Here is a 26521-nt window from a genome sequence, read left to right as displayed (position 1 = left end):
ATCGACCCAGTTACTTGTCCATTTGCGATGCTAACAGGCTCGAATTGTCATAGAAAATGTAGACAGCGACTGCTGGCGAATAGCCAGGTCGCACTCATTAATAATACAGTGATTATATACTGTGGATTTTTGTCAAAAAAGGGATTTGCTGAATTTGGTAAATACATTCTTGATCGCTTAACGGTTCAGCAGAGTACTTTATAATAATTTTGCTGAACATGAGAAGAAATAAATATTTCGATGAATTGTATTCTATTGACAGTTTTGATAAAATAAAAAAATGGCTTAGACGATGTGTGTGATGCCAGAATTATTATACTAATTTTAATTTTGTAAATATCAACAAGAATATTTCTCTTTTAAAGTTTGCAAAAATGACGTAATATTCAAACACAATTAAACTAAGTCAACGATGTATCAAAATAACATTTGTTCAAACTCGGTGCTGTAATGCGATGTAGAACGATAAATGTAGCTTGTGGTTGGCTTCCTGAAATGTTAATATCTTGTCCACATCGCTGTTTCTAACCGTTACAAGCAAGTTTGCGCTTGTGCAATTATATGTGGTCGATCATTGCCTTCCTTGTCTTTTACCTAATTTACAATTTTATTAAAATTAATTAAAATTTAATAAAAATTTTCTATTAAAATTAAATTGATATTTTATTAAAGAACAGCAATAAATAAAATGTGTAGCTATTTCAGTAAATTTTAAAGAAATAGCTTATCTGTTTAAATAGAACGATTTATGAAAATTGAAAATGTACTTATGACTGCTGGAAATAGCATAATAATTTTATAGGAAATAATTTCTAAAATTTTACAAATATTGACACCATACATTTTTGCAATGTATTGGGAGGGCAAAACAATGCGCTCGAAATGTTTTTCACCTGTAGTGTAAAATTATCGTTGATTCAACAAGACGTAATTTATACGACAGTCCAATTTCAGTAGCCTTCTTCGTTTTTCGTCCAATGTATTCCGGAAGGGGAATAAATCGGTCGATGTTCAGAGTATTGATCATTGCTGTACACCCGTGCATCTCCCATAATCACGCGAGTTTGCGAATCTGATCACGACAACTATGCCCGGCGTGTCTGTCGCATATTCGCACGTGCCGAACGACCAACCGGTACCGTACAAATAGCGCGCCACCGCCAGACTCTCGTTCACCTCCGCCGTGTGTTTTGCGCATGTAATATATCACGACTGGATCGATGTTTAAATTACGCTCAGTGTAGTGCACGTAAATTGCAGCTTGCAATGCTTGTAAAATATCTGAGTGTTTCAGTGGCGTGGCTTGCGTGGCGAGGCTTGTAGCGAGCTAGCGATAATTTTGCCAGCTTCCGATAATCAACGACTGTGAGATCGAATCTGGTTTTCTCGTTCTCGGAAATAGTTAGATTTTCCAAAGATATATTTCCACGCTGTTTATTGAGTATGTGCATTCGTTTAAAGTTTAAGTGTTTGTATTATTATAAAATGTATAAAAAATTATTATGTACTAATTACATGTTTTATTGTTATATATAATAATTTATAAATATGTATAAAACATTTTATCAAAAGATAAGACAAATATTAAATATATTAATAATTATATATTATAATTAATGATAATATAATGATATGTTAATAATTAATAATCTTTCATTGTAATCTATTTAGAAATTGTGTTTGCTTTTTTTCGATTTATGCACATCTGTAGATCATTCGTAGAAAATTATAATATTATTTCGATCTCTCTGTCTCTTTCTCTCTCTCTCTCTCTCTCTCTCTCTCTCTCTCTCTCTCTTTTATTACATTATTATCGCATAATTAAATACAAATTAATTTATTTCACACTAATTAAATGATGATAACATTTCTTTATTCGCAGATAAGATTACCGCTTTTTTCATCTTAAAAATAAAACTTATTTTTACGCAGAATTAATAAAATATAAGATAGCTAAAAATTTAATAACAAAAACATCTAATAATTAAATATATATATTAATATATATATATATATATATATATATATATATATATATATATATATATTAATAAACCAAAAACATCTTTTATTGTTAAAAATACTTATTAGTGTGTTAATTTATATTTTAAGAGGTTGAAAGGTGTGAGGCCCATTATGGTGATAAAATAGGTTAATATATATTTATATATTAATAAATATAAAAAGCCACAGTATAAATTACATTAAATTAATTCATTAACACGCATAAATATACACATTATATTGTATACACAATAACAATTTGATTATCATTACTTTAATATTCATTCATTTAGTGTGATTTAATAATAAATATTTAAAGTAATTTACTATTTTTCCTATATATAGATATATAAATTTCATATATAAATTTAACATTAATTTAGATTACCAGATTTGACATAATTTAACAGAGACAATTTGTATCTGTAAGCACGGTTGTAAATCTATTTACGAAATTGAGATAAGGAAAAATGATATCTTTCACGAAAATACTTCTCTCGCTCTCATGACATTAGACTAAGACCTCCTACTTATCGCACAATCAGTTGTGTCAACTTATCAAAGCTCCAATTGGACTGTTATTTTTCATTCCAAAGATTTTGATATTAAAATATACTGTCACAAGAATTTTAGCAAGCGATCAAGAGACGCTTCGAAAGAAAGGGGTAGCGCAGTCGAAATTACGTATTCACAGAACATGATGTGGACGTGTAGGAGTGCGCGGACCTCAACGACCCCGATGCAAATTGGCCGGAAATATTTCAGCGGTGAAATATTTAAGTCGCCGTACGCCTCACCACGGTGGTGGCTCTTATCATAGTATCGGAGTTCGCGCGTGACGCGAGATTTATCACGCCCGTTACGTTCCCATTTCGAGTACGTTTGCGGTCGAGTACGTTACGTTTCACACGACGGTGACTATAACACAGGTTGATCCATTTCTCCTCTCTTGCAAGTTCTTCTGCATCTTTTGTCTATTATTTGAAAGAAATTTTCTTTGTGAATAAAAGTATCAGAGCAGACAATAGCTAAAAATTTTTGCGAATTTCAATTTTTGATTTAAGTTATTATTTAATGAATATCAAATGTGTTTCAATTTAATAAAATTTCTATCAATCATAAAAATTTTTCAATAATTAAAAGAAAGAACATTAGAACAAAAATATTTATTGAACTTTTATCGAACACATTTGTTTTGAAAAAATCCAAATTTACAAATTACAAGATTACCCATAAAATACTGTATATAAGACAGCTTATATATCTACATTTTATGATGGACTTTAACAAAATTGTAATAGGATATGTTTCAGCAGCACTAACTATTACATATTTTAATTTTAAGATTAAAGGTAAAATAAATAAAAATTTAGTAATAAGAATTTAGGCAAAATAAATTTTGTGGATGTAAATGGAAAATATGCCAATCTGCTATTAATTAGAAATAGCTTTTAGCTGAATTAAATTATCGATCTATTTAAAATCAAGAATTAAAAAGAGATTTGACCGATTCGATACGGCCTTGTGCTGCATTTGCATCAATTTAAAATTCATTAAAAAATTCATCTCGTTAAAAGGAACGACGGTATATCCGGCGCATCCTGCATGCGCTCGGGTGCATATAAGGCGTGGATACATACGCTTTTATCTCGCCGCGCGTGGATACATACCTATCCATAGTCGACGTTATGTACTGCTTACTATAATGAACGATGACGCGTGATGCGCGTCGGCAGCGAATTCGCGGATGCATTCTTTTCTGAGAGCAATGTTGAGAACACGGAACAGCTTCTCTCAGTGTTGCATTTTTTAGATTTTTTATACTGAGAATCGAAAAGTGTCAACGAGGCGCGTCGGATTAAACGCGATTTATTCGCGATTCTCATGGCAAACCTTTTGTATATTAAAGTTCATGAAATATCGTATTAAAAAAATTTCAGTTTTTATTAAACATTTCTTATAAAGTCAATCACATCTTTTAACGACCAAATGTTACGTACCTTAAAACGATTCTTGTATAGAAATATGCTTCAGTTTTTACAACATGTATTTGTGATTTTTTATATCAAATAGTAAAAATATGTGTGTGAGAACCTGCAAATATAAAAAAATTTTTTTAAATATTTTTATATGTTATAATTTTTATTATATATGAATTCACATTTTGAATTTTAATTTCGTAGATTTATTCGTTTGGCTTAAACACGGCTTTTTTTATACGCACGTTCAATCAAAAGTTTTTTAAACGTGCTACGCTTTCGCATTGAGTTTTTGCGTGCAAAAGAGCCTTGCTCTCTCATTGAGTTCTTACGCGCGTAAGATTTACGTAAAATAGCAGTTACTCGGTAGCGCGGCTAACGAACCGCTTGCTGACGTACTCCTTGTAACAAGATCCCAAAAAGGGGAATGTACGTCTGTGCTCTGAGCTCGTATGATTTTTTCTAACCGGCTAGACAGAGCGGCAAGTGTCTTCCTTTTGCCTCGTTCTCTTTTCTCAAGATGCTTTCCTTACGAGAGTTCTACTCGCTCCCGAATAAATCCCAAGAAATATTTCAACACGAAATTATATTCAGGCAAAATGTGTTATATGATTTTACAAAAAAATGATTTTTCACTATGTGAATAAATTGTTATTCTTCCATTGAGAAAAAAATCTGATTTCACGAAATCCTTTTTATCTACGAATTGGCAAAACCGCATTTAATTTTTCTTTGACAAAAATCGTTATTTATAATCATTGAGTAATAAGCGAAGAGTAAAAATCTAGATATTTTCATGAATAAAGTTTCCAAGCTACGAATAAATAATATATAATTTTATTATTAAAATCAAATATGAGCTAACAAAATTTTAATTAAATAATTAATCTTAGAAAAAAATATTTACATCCAAATTGTGAAGAAAGATATTGTAACATTCAATATATTAAAATCAATAAGTAAAATTGACGTAGAGTCTAAAGATTCAGAAAGGCATGTCAAAGCTGGAATATATTCTGCATATTGTATTGTGATGTCATGATATTTAATCGAATTTATGAATAATGAACGAACAGTTTATGTATTAAATCATGCTGTTATGACCATCAATCAAATTTCAATACAATCGGTTACCATAATATATTATAAATGTGTGTTGATTGCGAAATTTACATATAGAATATATTACAATAATTGGCATTAATCCCGAGCGTGAGAAACTGCTTTCAATTTCGGTTTTGCGTTATTACGCTCTAAACCGCTCATCGATGACTTTTGAATGCTTCAGACGATAAATGCGTGATCAATTTACGCCTCTCAAATTGCACCATGCTGTTGTGCAAAATATTCATATTTGCAATACTGCCAACGATGAGTATTGGAAAGGAAAATTTCGAAAGCGTTGTTTCTCCTGAATATATATTGCGATGTGTGTGATGAATCATACAATTAATAATTGATGCTAAATCATCATTTCCTCTGTATTATGATGATCAAACTTTAATTCTTCGTATTCAGAATGTTTCTATTTTCTAGAATAACATAGTGTTTTATTTTTTATTTTAGTATCATTTTATATTTATTTCATATTTTTTTATTATTATCTCATATTTTATATTTATTAATATTTATTTCACTAATATATTATAATATTGAAATGTTGTTCAATTCATCCTAATTGCTTCATAATATTTTTATTAAATGTCATTATTACAGCCCTAATTATATAATTTCTCGTTTTAAATTAAATTAAAGCTATTGAACAATAAAAGACTGTGTAGCGTATTTATTTTCTGTAAATAACATTAATTTAGCATATAATTATAAAATGGTTATTAAATATTCTATTATATAAACATAACAAAAATAGATTTTTTGCATATAATTAACATGTAATTTAACATTTGATTTATAAAATATTGTTATCTTAATGTACTGTTTTTTTACTGAGCTGAGATATAACAATTCATCACGCTTTAAGTAATAAATTAAATAGAAAAAGATAATTGTCATGAATAAAATGAAAAGAACAGTCAGCGTAATTAAATTCAAGTTCCAGCGAAAAGCGAAGTTTTGCTTACATTACGTCTATTGCATGTATCTCTATTCTTATCGCGATATATCGAGAGTCCGAATTTTATCAACATTTCTGGAAGTAATAAATTAGTAAGATTAGAGTGGTTGTCGATTACCATTTTGTAATTGCATTTAAATTCGATGTGGCGATTGCCTCAAAAGACAAAATTTTTTTACTTCCGACAAAAAGTAAAATTTTCTACTTATTGTTAGTTATATATGTTTTTCGATAGTATTTTTTTTCACCTGTATATAATGTTACATAAGTATATGGAAATCGTCAATAGAAATTAAATAAGATTAGATAAAAATATATTTATCGTATTAGCTGCTTATCTTTAATCCGGTTTTAAAATAAAAACTTTGTATAATATTAAATGTGTTAAAGTCGCATCATAGTTGACACGCTCATGACTTTGATTTGCAATTTGTAAAATCATGCACCGTATTATTACCATGCCGCATTGCATTGGATTTGTATGTAAAAAAATAAATTGCAGTCGATGCCGATGCTAATTTGAATGCGTTATATTATGTTGGGAAATTTCAAGCTGATGTTCATAATGCAGCGATGAAGAGAGAGAGAGAGAGAGAGAGAGAGAGAGAGAGAGAGAGAGAGAGAAAGGGAGAAAGAGACGGCAATAGAAATAAAATTGTCTTGATAAGAACACGAATTTGCGTGTTGCCGGTATTAGTTAATTACATTCGATAATACTTCAAACGAATTTCTATTAAATTTCACTTACAATGTGCGCACACAAAATGTAATGCAATCACTATGTCGGCCCTTTTGCTCGATTGAAATTTCGTTGGTTCGATTTTCACAGCGTGTACAGCTTAGTAACAACACATAAAACTATTTCTGCTGTAATAATTTTTCGTTGTATTAATATAGAGAAAACGCTTATGACAGCAGTGCCGATCAACAGTGTATCATCAGTTAATTAATTAATAATACTTTATATAATTTCTAACAATATAGTCTCATGTATATAGGAAATTACAAAGTTTAGAGCAAAATAAATTTTTGATTGTTTGAGAAAATTCAATACGTAACAAAGAAATTATTAATAAAATGAAAATACTAATTATACGATAATCATATAAAAAAAAAACCGAATAAATAATACAGATGGAAAAATCGTATAAAGTTACATAGAGTACAAATTTCTTCTAATTCAAGACAGTGCTATTCGAAAAGCGTCCTTTTATTCGATTCTCTCAAATGTCATTCGCGATGAATGCATTTTACATTCTCCGCGATTCATTTCTCCGAGCGGCGTCTCGACTCGACAGTGAAGTTTTCGAAATGCATTAGAAGAAAGAGAATGATAAAAAGAGAGAGAGAGAGAGAGAGAGAGAGAGAGATGTGAGAGAAAATCGAAGGAAAAGCGACGCTCTTAATTCCGCTTCTAATAGAATTCCGCTTAATGCATTCGTAAATAATGCATTCTCGGGTCCGCGGAGTCTTGGAATGCACCGTCTCCAGCTTGGGTTCATCGGCGTACTCTGACACTGTCACTGTCAGCACATTAAAATAGCTGAAAACCGCGAGAAGGTGAGACGTCGATTACGAGCGAAGAAACTCGGGGCACCAAGCGGCTTAGGCTGCCGCGAACACGAATAATCCCCCAAGGCGCATTCGCTGTTGTATTGCCCTTTCTTTCTCACCCTCTCCATCACACTTTCTTACGTTCGTTCTCTTCTCGAACGCGAAAGGAGATTATGTCTGACGTGCTAGACATCACGAAATTATTTACCTTCGACATAATACGACCGCTTTATTCGACGGTACCATATTCTACGTCCATGCTTCGCTTGTACGATATTGCGTCTACATTTCTTGACGATCGTCCTTTTTGGTCGCCCCCTCATAAAGCGCATCGTTCCGCACGAGCTCTCTCTTTCTCTCTAGAAATAATGCCCGCAATATACAGCGAATGAGTTTCGCTGAAGATTGATCTTATCATCCTTGTCCTTGTCATCTCATTACTATGTAGACAATCTGCATAAGTAATATGGATAATTTTTTCCATGTTTAAGTTTCGTAATTCTAATTTTAGAGAAAATATTACGAATTTAATTAAAATATAGTATTCAACCGTAAATAGATAAAAAAATGTTAATAATAAAATAAGTCAAATTTAATAAAATAACGCAAAAATATTATGCGCTGTTAATAACTTAAAAAGATTATCAGGAGACAATGTGTATAAAAAAAAAAAAATTTTTTTTTAAAAGTAATTTACTCTTTACGGTATCACGAATGAAAAGATGAACGGAGGCAGATAATTCGAGATTTGAGAAAAGTTAAGGGCAACTCGTCTACACGATTGAACTGATTAGTCGGAGCTCGCAAATTTGATCGTTATCCCGATCAACCCCGACGAACAAAACGCTCATCAACGTCAGAAACGAATACGCGGGAGTGCAATCCATTTACTTCTGACACACAGTCTCTACCGTGGTGGAAGAGAAAAGATGGTGGAAGCAGAAGATGCGATCGGCCAAACGAGCACGAAGAAATCTTGCGAAGGAGGAAAAGGACGTAAATAGCTAATCGTTGAGATGCTGCAGAAGGGGAGAAGGATGCAATCGGCTTTCAATCGCGCTGGCTGTACGTGTTTTCGGAGTGCGTGGTTTCACTGAATGGCGTTGATTACTAACCATTTCCGAAAAAATAAACCTGATATAGTTGCTCCTTCATAATGCCTAAGAGCCAACGGGAAAGTGAGAAGAAAGCAATAACAACATATGTTGTTGCGAAAAAAGAGTACAGCCATTCGTGAATGCCACAGCAGAATCAAGTAGGTACTTACCGTCAATGATCTGTTTAGGCGGTGGCGATCAAGTACAATTTGAAGCAAATGAAATTGCGGCCGTTTCTGAATATAATGAAGTGTGATATTGTCGCATATTCCGTCTAAAATATTTGAGAAAAAGAGGAAAAATGTTGAAAAAAGTATGAATATATAAAAGAATGATTCAAAAAATAATTTATATAATTATTGTTACGTTTCAATTTATTACAAATTATATACAATAAATCTGATTTTTGAAAAAAATTTAATTATTGTGAGATATTTAATAATCTTGAATTTTTCTTATAAAAAAAATAATATTAAATTCCATCTTTATTAGACAATTTTTCTGATTAAGGATAAAATTTACAAGTTTATTTATCATTTGAGATATACATATATATTGTATTCTAAAAAATTCTATTATTAAATTGTAAAATTTTTTTAAACATATGATAAGTGAAATGAAATGCAGTTATAAAAATATGAAAATATTAAATATTTCCTTAAAATTTTTCAATGTTCAAAATTGGGTTTGCTGATCAGCATTGTAAATTACATAAAATGACACGATAAAACGTAATGAGCAAAGGTTCGATTAGGAAATGGTACAAATTAAATTCCAACATAGCAACATAGGTTGATTCAACCGCGATCCATATATATCGCGACTGTTGGTCTGACGCCCATCGAAGCACAGAAGTCGGTCCATTATCAACTACGAACAAGATCGTTAAATCATTGCCGCGGTAACGGCAATTGTGCCCCTCGTGGTTCATTAACACCAACATATCGCCTGCTACATCATCATAATGTCGGTTACCTTGCAACCAAAATGGCCAATATTATTTTATAATTGGAAGTTTGAAAGAGAGAAATATTTGATTCGTTTTTAATATATAAACAGAATAATTTTAATTATAGAAAATTCTCTCTGATTAAAACATGCTTAGTATGCATTATATAGGGAATGCCTTTGTAATTATTATAGACATAGATATCATCATTAATGATATTTTAATAATTGAAAAATTCAGGCTGAGGAACGAGCAATCGCTGAATGCAATAAATGCATTCCATGATAATCAAAAGATATCCACAATAATTATAATGATCAGTAATGCTTTACATATGTATATGATTTTATAACATATATTCATATAAGTGTAAGACATTAATGATTCAAATTAAAAGTGCTGATACATGCATATATATAATATAGATAATTTTATTTATTTATAAAAATTATATAAGTAAGAAATATTTATCTTTCTTTCTTTCTCTTTTTAAAGTTTTATTATTAAAAAAGATATTAAGAGAAAGAGAGAGAGAGAGAGAGAGAAAATTCGACAAGTTTGTAGGGCATTTCTTTGATGGCTTACAAAGAGTTATTTTATTTCGCGAGATTCACAGAACACAGAACAGAAGAAGCAGTTCACGTCCGTGCAGGAATGCGAATCGAAATACCTGACAATTCGATTTCAACACGGACAATACGAGCTGTTCTAAAGTTCAAAGCGAGATTGGATAGATTCGTCTTCACGTTTGAATACGTTAATTAAAGCGTCACGATTAGAAACATTTCAAACGTGATAGAGCAATCACGAATATGTCGTTTTTTATTTGTATATCGAAGCATTGTTCCTTTATCAATATTAATTTTTACAGATCAGAACGTTTGTATTTAAAACATGAAATAAAAGAAAGAGAGAGAGAGAGAGAGAGAGAGAGAGAGAGAGAGAGAAAGGAAAGAGAAATAATATTTCCAATAAAATAATAATTGATATCTTTTTTTCTGGATTTTAAAACCAAAAGAATTCATACAATGTCAATAAAAAAATATATAAAATAATATTTCTATTTTTGCTTGATTAAAATAAATGTTCTCTAATAATTGTCATATTGAAATTATTTTTTTTTTAAATTTCAGTTAGCAAATAAGAGATAAATTATGGTTTGCAAACGTTTAAAAATACTTTGACGCATTCAACATTTCATTTCAGTTAATATTTCTCGCAGATTGCACGTTTATTCTTTACGCCATTATCTGGAATAATATGCCGTTTGCGATAGTAATTTGTTATCATTCCGCGTAAAATCACCGTGCGAAGGGTATAAAAGTTATCCCCACAACTCGCACGCTCGATGCGAATCAAAGAGACTCACTGCTCACTGCAACGCGACTGTAATTTTTTTTTGCTCCATTTTTCCCATCAGTTCCCTGCAATCGCCTTCGGTTCCTTTGAACCGCGCATAAGATGGTACCGGAAAGTAAAATATTTCCGTCGTCGGGTTGACTGAATGAGGCTGTCGCTCGTTTGACGGAATCGACGCCAACGTTTCCCACACCTTTGCTGTTCTTTTTCGATTTTCCTTTTCCTCTGTCGCGTACTCTAATCAGAACATCGTTACTCTCGAAGCGAATTTTGCATTTTTGCCGCTGGAAATGGCAGGACTTTGCCGAGAGAAAAAGAATTCAGGCAAGGGAAAACCAAACCCATTCCAACATCGTGAAATAACTGACGACGCGTAAGCTATTTCTCTTCGGTTTACTAGATTCACAATGGAAACTTGAGACTGAGGAAATCTGATGTTTATCACCTTCTGAACACGAAGGTTTATTAAATACCTTCTAGTTTCTTTGTGTTTTTCAATTTTCGGTGCATTCGCATTTCATTGTGCGAACATTGGATTTTACAAAAAAAAAAAACAAACAAAAAAATAGACTTTACTGTGAATCTTTTGTACAAATCGCATGCAGATGAAACCTTTAACAAAATCTATGTAACGTATTACCTTTTTTGTGAATATCTTTTTAAATATATATATATATATATAATTTTATTTAATTTTATCTGTATTTATTCTTTATTCGATTCATTCGTGTTACATTTATAAATTGTCATAAATTAAATTCTTAAAAAAAATAAATATATAAAACATAATCTCTATGTTTTTAAGCAGATATAGATAACTACAAAAAAGTGAAAAGAGAGATAAATATATTAATATTATTAAGTAAATACTGATTTGTTACTTTATGTAATGTTTGTCTCTATTTTTATATCTTTATCGATATTTGTATATTCAAACATTTTATAAGCATACGCAAATTTTTTACAATAGAAATTTCTTACAATAGATACGTTTGCATTTGCATAAATGTATACGTTAATTATAGAGTTGTGTCGAACAATCGTGAGTTTATCGACATCATTGGAATATCGAAATTTATGATTTTTAACGAATGCTCAAAGTTCAGTGATGCGACAGATGAGCGGATTCTAATTGAAATTCTTACTCTCACAGGATAGAGAGAGAGTCAGAGGAAAGAGCGGACAACTTGAGGTATGCGATGGCTTTTAAATTGTGTCCTCTGTGTGCCCATTGAAAGCCCTTTGATCGGCAATGTCAAAGCCGATGTACGCGACCGTAAATTATTATCTATCTATCAATATTTCATGCGAAAAATCCATAAAGGTCTTTGCGATATCTGTCATCTAGAAATAAATACTGATTGCCAATCTTGTTTTATTTCCTACGAATTTAAGAATTGCAAGTGAGTAATAGATATTTCATTTCTAGTCTGTTAAATATAAAACTCACGTATTTAATAATAATATAATAATATAAAAATGTGAAGATGCTTCTTGCACTTGCATTATTATTAGATACATGCGTATGGTACAAATAAATAGTCTTTGAACGCATGTCTTAAAAAAAAAAATTTCATTTTTGTTGCCTTTCATGTTTTTCTTTGGTAAATTTTTGTCTCTTTCATTCGCCCAAATAGATTCATTGTCTTTCTCAATGTTCTCTCGTTGGAAGCATAAAGTATCTCGAATATTTATTTTCGGTTCTTAGCGTTCTTCCTGAATTCCCCCGAAAATAAAAAGGAAACTTAATGGTAGACGATGAGCAGGATTCCCATTACATTCTAAGGGAATAAATGAAACGTTTTTCGGGAGCACAAATCTAGTGGCAAATATTGAAAGAGGACGCGCGAGCGAGCGAGAAAGACAGAGCATAGTGTCGCAAGATGCGAGTGCTCGCGAGTCGCAAATATTGGGAAAAGGAAAAGAGCTGCGAGGACTCATAAAACAACAAACAGAGAGAGAGAGAGAGAGAGAGAACTCTCGTTAACCCGAATGCTCGAGAGCATTCAAACACAAACCCTGCGTCTGAGGCTTCCAGCCTCCGTACTCTTTATCGAGGAACTTTGCGCTTATTAAGAAAAATTTAGAAAGTTTTAGTTTTCTTTTACGTTAAGTTTAAAACTGGTGCATTGTGGGCGCAGCATCCGATGCAATATCCGGATAGATAGCTGTGAATACGCGTTGGTTGCGAAAGCAATCCTGCTATAGGTTTGATGGAAACATATGATCAAAACGGAAACTGAAATATTCTTTTGTCTCAATGTTATTAAAGATTTGATCCATTTTATCAAAACTACATTTTTTGTTATGAAAAAAGTACAACAAAAATTTAAAAAAATATATTTATACTAATAAAAAATATATATATATATATATATATATATATATATATATATATATAAAATATATATATATTTTTTTTACATCAATCATTATATTCTTATAAAACTATTTAAGATTTTTATAATTGAATTATATATATATATATATATAGATAAGTTACGGACTATGTAAAAATTTGTATTAATCTTGAAATTTGAATTTAATTTTGAAAGATAATATATTTTTTGTCTCTATTGAAAGTTTGATTGCTTTCTGAGCCTCATTGTTTTTCCTTTACATTCCAACTTTAATCACAATTAATCAAATATAGCTAAGCAAAGCATGGAATGTTTAAGCTACCCTAATTTAGAGTGACGACCGTTAAATTAATCATACGGCATAAAAAAGTCGATATTTGTTCGTCGATGAAGGTGTGGTACAAAATAGTTATGAGGATCTAAAGAAATTCATGAAACTAAAGAGAGAGAGAAAGAGAGAGAGAGAGAGGAAGACCACGAAGGCACATTTTCTGCGGTGGTTGTCGCTTTAATGAGGCTATTATTCCTCAAGTTTGTATACGTACCTTGGACAAAGTGGTGGGATGAGGATATAGGTTGACGAGGCAGCTCTGTCGTCTAAGCCGGTAGTCCCAGCGTGTCTCCAAGTGCGGAATTTCCATGGTGTCGCAAATGCTTTGCACGTGAGACGCCGTGTGCGCGCTCTGCGGTCCAAAAATCGCCGCCACGCCGCCTCGCAGCAAATGGCAAACTTTAACACACGAGAGAACGTGGTCAATAAGAGTCGTTGTGCGACAAATACGTGAGATTTTTTTTATCAAGAGCTATCTTTACTCATCTCATCTCCGTTCATCTGAAAATTACTTCGCAAATTAATTTTGTTATTATCAATTATTTTTTTAATTAAAAATATTGGTAAAACAAGCTATGAGTATTATTAATCAAATATATGTACACATATTCTCTGATAAAAGATATAATTTTCTCTCTTTACACATAAATCCTTTTTTTTTATATTTTCTGATTTATTACTTACATAAATTGTATGGAAACACAATGCTCGTTTATTTTAAATAATACGTTCTAATTTTTTACCGTGTTATTGAATTCATCGCGTAAAGCAGAAAAGGTTAATCGTGAAATGTAATTATAAAAATATATTACAATTTTCTCTTCTCTGTAATAGAATTGTCTTCGCGTACATATAGATTTCATAAATATAGAATATTACGCAAACGGAAATTGGGAGATAGGTAATAGGTAGCATCGTTATGTGGATCGATTAATTAGCCAGCTCGCTTCTATTATCATAATGTATATGTAGATATATGTATATGTGAGCGTAACATGGTGATACGCGAGCAAGATAAGCATGACGCGAACGACGGCGGCGGCGTACTGCGATGTTAAGCTTAACGAAACGGGATGACCTGTCCCGTCATAACATATTGATCATACCACCGTTAACTAATGTGATTAGGGTCGTTTCATCACATCGACAGCATACCGTCCGTATCATATGGAGACTTGTTATCGATTAATCATCGCAACTCACACGCGAACTTATAGTCGCGCTGCAACACCGCGTGTGTGCAGCTTGTCAGACGATCTTCCGGACCTCACAAGCTCTCTCCATTCGCTACCGTGATAAATGACCAGGTATTACCGGAACATTCGCCACGATCTTGTTGTCCACCAGAATCTTTCACCGACGCGATGCATAACTCCCGATCAATCTCTCCCATTTACTCCCAATTTAATTTGTATAAATGTTTTCGTTAGCGCGTTTTTGCGCGGCCGGTTTCCTTCACGTTACATCGCGTATCCCTTCACAACCCCCTCCCCCTCCCTCCCCTAACTCTTTCTTTCCGCAACAATAAATCACCGTGTCGAGCCGAGCATTTACTCGTCGACGAATGCCGTCAACCCTTCGTCTTTCTCGCGTTTCCGATTCGTTTCCTCTCATTCGTTGTAGCGGGAAAACGATGTCACCAGTCTCCGCGGATCTTTATTTCATCCTTTTCAATTACACTTTCGCTGACCGATTGTCTCGACGATTTCTCAGGCTTGTCATCTTTGTCGGCGATGCGATTCCCGAAGTATATCCCCGGAGTCGATCGCGGATAAGTCATAATGAGAATTTTTTTTTTTTTTGCTCGCGGAATGGGAGCTCCTCTCGATAATCGCCAACTTGGGGTAAACTTGGAAAGAAAATTGTCTCAGCGCGCACCGTCGAGCACTTGGCGGAAGATTACTTTGAAACTCGTTTATGATATCTTCCATTAATAAAAAAGAAAAAAAAAAATGTTTCGTCCTTCGTCGCGTCGTTGCTGGAGATGGCTGGATACAGTGAAAATTACCCGAGAAGGGTCGTTCCGCCTAATGGCGAATATCGCGAGTGTTTCGATAGCGATATGCTTGTTCCTCCTCGTTAAATCGGTATTTTGCGTGGCTGCTGCCATTTATTTTTTACTCACACTAGTAATTAAAGCCTGCGACCATGGACACAAGCCGTCCCAACGAACTGGCATTAATTTCTCTCGTCTTTCTCGTTTCAAATTTGCGCGTGTATGTGTATAAACCGCGATAATTTCCCCTTTTTCCGGCGAATATATGACGAGAAAAGAACATACTTTGAAAGTATAATCGGCTCATAATCTTCAATATGATGCGTCATTATTAATAATCCTTTTTATACATTTTTTATATCTATTCTATTAATTACGCAATAATTATATCAATTATTGCTAAAGCTGTACTATTCTCTTTTTGCATTAAGTTCTGTGTAACTATTACTTATATTTAAAAAAAAAAATCGTATTAACGCTGATTACATTCGTAAAACAATAAAAAATAATAGACAGTATACAAAAGGCGCGTTATGTAGATGATTGATAAAATTAAGACTCGATTTCAAACGTGAGTTTGCAATGTTATTATCAAGCTTATTAACATATTTAATCTTTTTTTTTATTTTTAGCATAAAATACTTTTTTTACCGTGATATTTTAATGATAGTGTGAGATCACATGTAGCAAAATATCGACTTTAAAAGTAAAAATAAAACTTAGAATTAGAGATAAAAAATAGAATTCAATAACAGACTTATGAAATAATTATTACAGTAAAGTTTGTATTTGAAAAAGATTATAATATAATAACAAATGTTTCTCTCCGTTTTCCACTCACAGTCAAACTTTAATCGCGTAGATATTTCATTCTCCCTTTACTAATTGTGTGTGTGTGTGTGTGTGTGTGTGAGCTGAAATTAACTTTAAATCTGACAGAGAATTCAAAACTGAGAAAACACGCGTGAATTCACCTCCATCAGCACAGGCGAATATATATTAATGGCATCGTGTTTTCCGAAAATTTAATTAAATCACTGCACAAAAGTATCAGGTCGCATAAGCAAAGCGTATAAAAGCAAGTTATCACCGGGCAAGAGCGACAGCTTTAATCCGGAGTTACCTTTTGATCATTTATTCCGAGCGAAAACCGTCTAATGTCTCCTGCAACACACATACACACGCACATAAGCTGCTCCATCCTTGTAAAAGGATTGAGAAGAGAGTGATTGCGTATGCTTGCAAATGTGTGTATATATATATACGCGTATTCTCTGCTTTCCCCGCGCTTTATCCGCGTGTAACTTACCACAGTCGGAATCTCTATAATCGGTGGGCAAAGTCGGCTTGCACGGGCACAGAAGCCTCAAAGTAATACCCGGACAGCGCTGGCGGCGTTTTAAGGTTGAAATATGATATGCGCTATATTGAAATTCCGGATGCAATTTTGTCGAACTGGCCCCGAGGTGATCTGCGTACCACCATTCATATCGGTATGTATCGAGAATTCTGATTTTTTTTTTCCTTTTTCTTTTTCTCCTCTTATTTTCCTCAGTCGATCGTAACGCGCTGGGAAGATCTCGAGCGTCTCTCTTCCGAGATCGGCCCGGAAATCAATTCGAGCTGCATTGTGGCCGAGGAACGATACGCGCACCCGTCTTCCGCTGGTTTTCAGATGCAGTTAAGACGCGATGTATGTACGGGAAAACTCTTTATATATCGCCGATGGCGTTATCAATTCGACGGAGATAATGCAAACGTCAAGAATTGAGGGCTCAGTAAATCACACATTGTGCCTCTGCATAGGCCGACATTTTATACATAGCATAACAGCAGTGGTACGTATAGGCAAATCCGTTAGATAGAATTTTACTCCAATAATATGCGATATGTCTGATTGATTTTCGAAGTTATTTTTTCCGAAAATTCCATGTGAAAAAAAAGTTATATTATTTCTATTATTTCCATTTATTTTGAGGCATAAAATTGCAATAACATTTTCATCCACTCGATATTTAATGACTATAATATAATTTGAGAATGATGCAGATTTAAGTTCATATTTACGACAGAATAGAATTAAAATATAATAATTTTTAAAACATATTTAAACATTAAAGCAATTGCTCGAGTATAAGCTAAATAATTCTCGAGGACATGTCATGTCATGTTTCTAATTATAAGTTTGTATCTGCTGTAAGAGAATGTTATCGCGATATGTACACCCTCGCGAAAAAGAAATACTATTTAAGCAATAGTATTTAATAAAAGTAAATTAATATATCCAGAACTCACACAATTTTTTAATTTAGATAGATTAATGTAATAAATAATATATAAGGGGGAATAAAATATATATAAATTATGAATATTTAATTTACGATTTAAAATATTTTTATATTATAAAATTCATAGTTACTTTTAAATATTTTTTTGATTGAAATATTATTAAAAAATTCTCATAAAAGATATTTTATTGAAAATATTTATATCATAAAAACTGAAATAAAATATTAAATTATAATAAAAAAAATTAATAAAACAATATATTTTTAATGTTATTTTTTCATAATAATAAAATGTATGATTAATCAGAAATCAGTCAAAATCAATTAAATCTAGAAATAAATGAGGATATTATACCTTTCATAATCTATTCTAATTTTGTTAAATAATAACATATATCTCGCACGTTTTTCAGTGATTTATAGTGATTGCTTTCTTCGTTTTATATCATATTTAACACGATAGTAAAAATACAAATAAGATTTTTGCAATTCACGTAACGTGGAATATTTTATCATTCTTGTTTGCTTTGAGATATAATGCTATATATCGGTGAATCGCATTGCAATCGTTCTTGACATAATCGCTTGACCTTCCTTCCTTCCTTCGTCAACATGAATCTGCATCTTCAGGCTCTTACCAGAGATGCCAGTATGTCCATAAACCGCGCTTACTCTTCTCTGCGTTTATAGACATCTTATAGATACACAAGTCTAGTTTATACAGACAAACAACTGAATGTAGGTACATTGTGAGATGCAACGGAGTCGATATGGCATCCAGTTGCTCTGGTTATATCATAGTGTCCTGGCTTTACGCGCAGATAGGATTATCGCTCGGTAATATATCAAAGCCAGTTGGTGAGCGATGCCGGCACCGAGTAATATCTAATTCCGCGGTCCTCTCTTCCTCCTTTCCAAAGTCCTTCCACGCGACCTTGATCGAGCCTGTTCTCTCATCACCGACTGTAATTTCATCCTTTATCTCAATGCTGCTAACGAATGTCACGACTATACCACTCCAAGTTGATTTCTTTTTTATTAGAAGAATAAAAAAAACTAGTAATTCTTATGTACAGCTTTAATTTAAAAAATGATAATTAAAAATTATTTTAATTATTCGACTCATTTCTGTGTTATTAAAATTATTATAAGTAATAATAAATATTTTATGTGTGTGTTGTTCCTCTTCATCGTGTGATACAACATAACACACACATAAAATATTTATTATTACTTATAATAATTTTAATAACACAGAAATGAGTCGAATAATTAAAATAATTTTTAATTATCATTTTATATATATATATATATATATATATATATATATATATAATGAATATATCATATTATATAAAAAAGTAAAAGTTGACACGAAAATGTCATTAAAATTTCCCCCCAAAAAATATTAGAATATTTGTAGATATTATAAGCAATTTTTTTTTAAGATTTTATCTTTTGTGTTTTGCATATACGCACATGTATGAAAGATAGTTCTTGTAAAAGAACATAAAAGATGAAAATATATATAAAAATTTTGTATTAATAATAATAAAGACTTAATTTTTTTATTTATTTTTAACATTTTAACATTAATTGCATAATTAAAATGTAATACTTCTTCGACTAATATTAATGTAAAATTCTCTTAAAGTACCCTATATAAATGCACATCTCTTTCTCTCTTTCTTTCTTACTTTTCTTGCTATTTCCTCAACATTGCACAGTCGAAATTCTTACTTCCTGTCCTCAGGAAAGTGATATGTTTCTATCCTCTCGGGGCTTTTCCCCGTCGGCTTCACTCGAGTATTTCAGTACGTCTAGTGGCCGCAAGCCGTAATTCCGTTCTCGTTCCTTCTTCCAAAGAAGAGAGTTTCTTTTTCTTTCTCTTGCTCGTTTCTTATTCAAGATTAGGGCATTCGATAGCGCAAGAGTGCATTACGCACGCTCTCCCTCTGCTCTCTTTTTATCCGTGGATTTATATTCTCAATCCCAGTCACATATCCACCTTTAATTCTTATTTCACGGATAACAGGTCCGATTTGCGAGTTAGCTTCGGCGCGATTTGGCCGGCGAAATTCCAAGATTTCGCGCTCCACCGATGATCTGGCGAAATATGAAACAGTCCGCGCTGATTCTGGCGCAGTAAGCGATATCTCGGGAGATTTCTGGAGTTCACATTCTCGCCCTTCGTAAACTTGCTTATCGCGCGACTACCGATCACCGATAAGACCACGGCAGAAGTCACGACGCACGAATATCGGTTACGGGTCGTGGTTAATAGGATATTCTGTTTTACGACTCGACACCTGGAACATTTATAGCTTCTATCAAATTCTATCGAGCTATTCTATTGAATTCTCGTCGAACATTTCTCATTGAGAACGAAAAGTTCAGCTCGCACGCGATCTTTCCATGAGACGTGCGTGATATTGAGATCAACCCCACTTCGAGGCAATATCGAAATAAGAAATCGGTATTATTGAGGATATACTCTCTTTCCTTCTCGTCGTTCCTAGTGACTAATGTCTTCCAACATGTTTTAATCTTTTGTATCAAAAGGAAATGGTATTTTATCTTTTCTGATTGTTTTCAAATAGCGATTGATGACAATTTTGTATTCTATTTAATATTTTAATATAATCAATTGGAGAGAATAAAAAAGAATTGTTCTTTTAAGGATGTATGTGTCATATATCGAAATATTAACAAAAGCATAAAAATTTCGACGAATTAGATTGTTCTATTATTTCTTCTGAATATCTGTGCAAAAACTGAGCACAATTTTCGTAACTGGAAATTATTTAAGTTTAAAGTTATTGATTCTTATAGAAAATCGCGTATTGTAACACTTATTGACAAATTTGAAGAAAAAAATATTATCAAAAAAATGAAATAAAAATTTTCACATTTATTAAGAAAACTCTAATAAATATTTGTGCAAAACTTGATTTAGATCCACTTATTAAAAACTTATTTACTAAAAATTGTAGAAAAATATTATCTGTCTCTTTCTGCAAATTACTTGTTTTTTATTGTTTCTTGCAGGGGATGTTCACGATCAAAAGTTTTAATAAATTAGGAAAAATATTAATTACAACTATTTTCTTTTACAAAGACGTTAAAATCAATATTAGTTTGTGATACTTTAATTCTTTTCATAATCCAGACTTATTTGTTTGATTTTTCAAACAAAATAAACGTAAGAAATATGTTTTTTTTTAATTTTGACAGTTTTTTACTATTACATCCAAACATCCTTAAAAAAGAATTCTCTCGCAGTTATTTGCAATATTTATTTTTTGAACAATTTCTTTGATCAAATCGATCAATTTAACATAATTGACACGAGAGTTCTCGATCTAATGAATCGAGCGGAATCGAATCGTCCCTCTTAACGGTGAGAAATTCACAGCCTAATCGTCCGCTTTAGATTACCCTGTCCCTTAACTCGGATCATTTAAGAGTGATCGACCCAAAACGATCGTTAAACCAGACCGAGCGAAGCGGACGAGCAAACTAATTGTCTTTTTACTCACATTTTGAAATCCGACGCGAGTGCTGATTTGTACCTGTCGATTTCACGAGAGTAAAAGCGGCAAGATTATGTTAATTCGCTCGTCACCGATCGCGAATGCTATGTTAGGTGCTGCACATCCGCCATATCTGCCAGATAGGCAACGAAGAAGAGGCATCGTGTAGAGACATGGGAAAGGAAAGCTCGCAGAGCTCGGAGAGTGATTTTAATCCCTTCACAATGAGGACCGAATTGTCCTTTAATCTTCCTAATGCGTCCTTGGGGAAACTAAATGCTACACCCAAGGGCGAGAGAAATTCCCCCGGTTGGAAACGAATGTTTTCTTACTAGAAATCCAAAATCCTGTCCGTTCTTCCAAATGAAACTCGTCCGTCAAGCGTAGAACCGTGATTTCAGTTCATCGTAAAACTGAAAAATCTCCGATTTGCTTTTTGCTACAGTAAGTAGATTATTTTGTTTTTGTCACACACAAAACACAAAAAGTAGGAGCAGACTTTTTCCTTCCTATGAATACAGTATATTTTTGGCGAATATTTGAAAAAAAAAATCTATTTAATAAAAAAAATATATATTTTAATTTTTCTTTGTCTTTATTAATTAAATTATATAAGTGGAGAAAATCCGTTTAAAAAAAGTTATTTATTCGTATTTTTAAACCGCCTGTTCTTGTCTTTAACAAGCTTGTTTTCATTTTAAATCATATTTTGTTTTTCTTAATTAAATATTAGTGTTTCGACCTAATAACATCATAATTTTCCTCTATTTATTGAAAATTTCACATTAGTTTAAGATTCCAATGTTTATGGTATCGTCGTCAGGGTCGAAAGTCAAACGCGCGCAATTCTTCCACGACCATTGGAGTGACTTTGGCAAGGAGGATTTATGTTTATCACCGATCCATCGAACGAGCGCGCAAAGGATCTAGTCATGGCCGAAGATCGATAAGCGCTCAAATAATGCATTGCTCGTTGAACAAAGAAGTCCTCCTCGCGTGAAACGCGCTTTATCACGTTCCGTCGCGGCACGATTCCGATACGAAGATAAAAGCGACCAGCTGCTAGAAAGAATGGGAATAGAAGATGCCTGCGAGATCGATGATCTTTTGCTATGTGCATGCATGCATCCCTCTATGTGCACGGGGGGATGAGAGATGTTTAAATTATCGATTCGAATTAACTTAACTTTCGTCATTTCTGGCAGTAAATTATTCCATTCGATCTCCAAACAGAGTCGCACTCATTTTTTTTTACTTAATTATTATAAATATTATAATCAGTAATAACTGTATGATATTATCATTGTATTATATAATATTATTGATTATTTTGTTGTAATTATATTAATATTTTAGTTAAATCAAATTTGATGATAGTAGTTTCTATCATTAATTTAGTAATACGCAATATAAAAAAATTGATTTTTTTTATTTAATTAGAGTACTCAGAATTATATTTAATTAGAATAATTTTTTTTATTAGAAATTTTAGTAAAGACATAAGCTGGAAAATATAAGTAACTTATAGCACTGCACTATTTCGATTAAGTTACATCAAGAAAATATTGAATGCTGTAATAAAATAAAACGTTATGCATAATTAAAATGTAATTGGGGATACATAGAATTGTCAAATTATCATAGCTCTGCGAATCATTAGATAAAGATAAAGATAATAATACGTTAAATCTTTATTTCTTCTTCTTGATCATTGTGATCTATAAATGATAGTAAGTCTAGTTCTTTCACAGATTTCTTCTATTATCGTGAGTAAGATCGTTCTTATCTTGCAATTATATTATAAAAGAGGCTCGCGTTATTCTCATGATGTCGTCGTTCATGCAATTCTTTGCGATGACTTCGGCAATTTTGCCAACTTTCAGTAACTCGATATTGAGCAGCTCGCTCTTAATTGCTTCTTCATTTTGTCTCATTGGCGTCTCCATGGTAACTTTAACTCTTTTGTTGCTGACACAAACGCTGTATAAAGTTCCTTTTAAACTAAGTTCTAATATACATATAATATATAGTGCTTGTAGCACGTACTATTTCTGTGTTCCTGTTTTGATCTTTTGATTTTTTTTTATATTTGATTGATTTTTATTTATATTATATGTATATATATATAAACATTCAAAGATATTTTGTGACAATTCTTTATTAAATAATTTTTATTTATTTAAATGTATAAAAATCTTCTAACTAAGATCAATTTCTTAGCAATATTTTTTTTTTTAAACTTCCACCAAATTTTATCTATTTCTTTAATAGAATTAAATTTATTTTTATTTATTTATTATTAATTATAATTCAAATCTTTGATTTTATTTAAGTGAAATCTTAATTTTTCAAATCGTTTAATAATAAAATCATCAAATTGTTTAATAATAATTAATAATTAATAATATTTTTTGTATGAATCATCTTTATGTTTAATATTGCATTGATGCTGACTGTAACACGCGAATCGACTTCGATTGCTGCGCGCTCATTAGTGAAAGCAATGCGCTACGAGCAAACTTGAATGCAAATTTGATTTGCATTTATTTGAAAGAACTGTCAAAAAACGCAATTTTTGCGACGATCAATATACATTGTCACATATTACAAACAAAAAGAAGTATTAGAATTTTTTCTTTTTTTTCCGTTTTTCTTTTTAAAGCAGTGATATTAAAATTTTATCAAATGAAATAAAATTTACACATTATATTGATTTCTTCAATCTTTAAGTCAATTGACACAATTCTTTTATTGATATGAAATAACTCATATCAATATGAGACACATTGAGATAAATTCAATGAGAAAAAAAGGAACAATAATTTCAATACTTTTTTGAATGATCAAATTTAATTTGAATATTTCTCTTTTAAAAATAAGTAATATAATATACTAAAGAATGTGGATTTAATAATTAAAAAAATTTTCTTTTAATAATTTATTGTTATATTTATTAGTTTTTGCTTATGGAATTTTGGCATTGTTATATATATATGACATATTTTTAAATGTTTATATATCTTCAATATTTTTATTTTAAAAAATATATATAGGCAGATGAACGCTGGATGCATATCGGACTTTGAAGAATTTATTAGAAAATATGTATCATATCTTCGGATTTTTCTTGGGTGCGTATTATATACATATTATATATATATATATATATATATATATATATATATATATATATATATATATTCGTAGCAATGGAAGAGCTAAACTGGAACGGAATAAGTAACGAGGTTACTGCTCCTGTCGTGTCGGTTGTGTGTAGAACGATAAATGGGATGAGAATATAAACCGAGAACGCGCTTCTTTCGATTTATGTGAGGTCTTTCACATTCGGTATGATTTTTGGAATATTACAAAATTCATAAAAAAATATCGTTTTAAGATGCAAACGAGAATTAAAATCCGTTCACATATCTATACGATATAATTGTCATCGAGCTCTGACGTAACATTTATGGTCTTCATTTACAATTCGCTATCAAAGTTATATTACATATACATTATATATGTATATAAATTGTACAGTAAAAATACATTAAAATAAATATTAAGTAAATAAAAAAAAAATTTATAATAAAAAATAGATATTGATCGTAATCACAACCAATTATCTAACGCCCTGTTGAAAAGTTCTGGACGGAGTTTAAACTTTCGAGATCTTCGTGTCCAATATAGTTTTTGCACAAACTTTGAAGATTAGCTTAATGCATTTGCGCGAGAGATCGTATTGGCTCCCTACAGGCTCTTAGAGTTAACCCATCGGTTAATTGCCCGCTTCCTGAGTGTCTATCGGCCAAGTTACTGAAATCTGTTCCGCCTCGAAGATATTTTTAATGACAAGAACAACAAACTCTGCCATAATAAAATCGAAATAGTGAATCAAATTTTGCTGTTGGTCCAAGTTATATGCGCTTATTATATAATTATATTATTATATAATTAAATTTTTTATCTTATTTGGTAATATATGTATTTTTCTTAATTTTGTATTTTAATTATGACAAAAATATACAGCCCAAAAATACGCGTTATATTAAAATAAAATATTTTATTAAGTTCTTATCAGTATTTTTGTTCAAAAATTAATAATAAATAAGTAAATATCAATATTTATTATAGAATATTATAGAATAAAATATTTGTCAAATTCATGATAAATAGCCTTCAAATTATTATAAAACTCAGTAAAATTATAAAAAAAATTAATATATCTTATATTTTGCGTATAAATTTAATTTACAATGGATATATAATCTCTCTTCCTCTCTCATTTAAACTACTTAATGTATTAATTCAATACTAGCGATTTGATATTGATGAATATGGTTATTATCATATGTCGTGTCACTACAATAAAATTTTTAATTATGCGATAAATTCTCGTGTATGATTCTGAAATAATTGCATTTGAACATCAAAAACAATGTCACTCTTATAACTATATACAAACTGTTATGATTATATATCTTTAGGAGCAATTGTAATAAATCTTTTATTTCAGTCATAATATACTACTATATTGAGACAATCCATATAAGGCACTGTATAATGTTTGAATTTCTTATTAATAATTACCAATACAGGAACAATATTAATGTATTATGTATATTGTGACAATATTTTTAATTAATTAATAAATAACGTTCAATTTTTTTATATCGACAAACATTTCTTTGCGTTATTTGTTCAAGAAAAAATCTTATATAGGAGAGATTTGAGTGAAATTGTTTTCGCGGAACAAACAGCCCGATTGAGATTCGTTTATAAATAAATTTCTTCATTTTCTTAAACTGTCACGTAGTCGCAAGCATAATCGTGGTCGACGAGATCATGATTTATTGTTATGTTATGTATATCAGAATAGTGACCGTTTTATGATCATCTTAGCTGCCATTATGGACATTACTGCCAAGAACGATATTATACGCGTAACATAGCAGCGGACCGATCCATTTTTCAAGAGTCTCGCGAATGTGGCACGG

At 31.6% G+C, this 26521-nt stretch overlaps 1 protein-coding gene across 5 annotated transcripts in view; it reads right to left on the bottom strand.

Moving 5' to 3' along the window:
- LOC126856659 (glutamate receptor ionotropic, kainate 2) overlaps positions 1 to 26521 on the bottom strand; it is a 136133-nt gene that overhangs the window by 74449 nt on the left and 35163 nt on the right. For all 5 annotated transcript variants that reach the window (XR_007688382.1, XR_007688383.1, XM_050605407.1 and 2 more), the window contains exon 3: positions 13922 to 14106. Coding sequence is in view for 3 of the 5 variants with exons in the window: in XM_050605407.1 (XP_050461364.1) it covers positions 13922 to 14106 (185 nt within the window). In the remaining 2 variants the exon portion in view is untranslated. The remainder of the gene's footprint in view (positions 1 to 13921; positions 14107 to 26521) is intronic.

The sequence above is a fragment of the Cataglyphis hispanica genome, chromosome 2 (genome assembly GCF_021464435.1).
Source record: "Cataglyphis hispanica isolate Lineage 1 chromosome 2, ULB_Chis1_1.0, whole genome shotgun sequence".
Lineage (NCBI taxonomy): Eukaryota > Metazoa > Arthropoda > Insecta > Hymenoptera > Formicidae > Cataglyphis > Cataglyphis hispanica.
The sequence above is the reverse complement of the archived record's forward strand: the minus strand, read 5'-3'. Positions and strand labels throughout refer to the sequence as shown.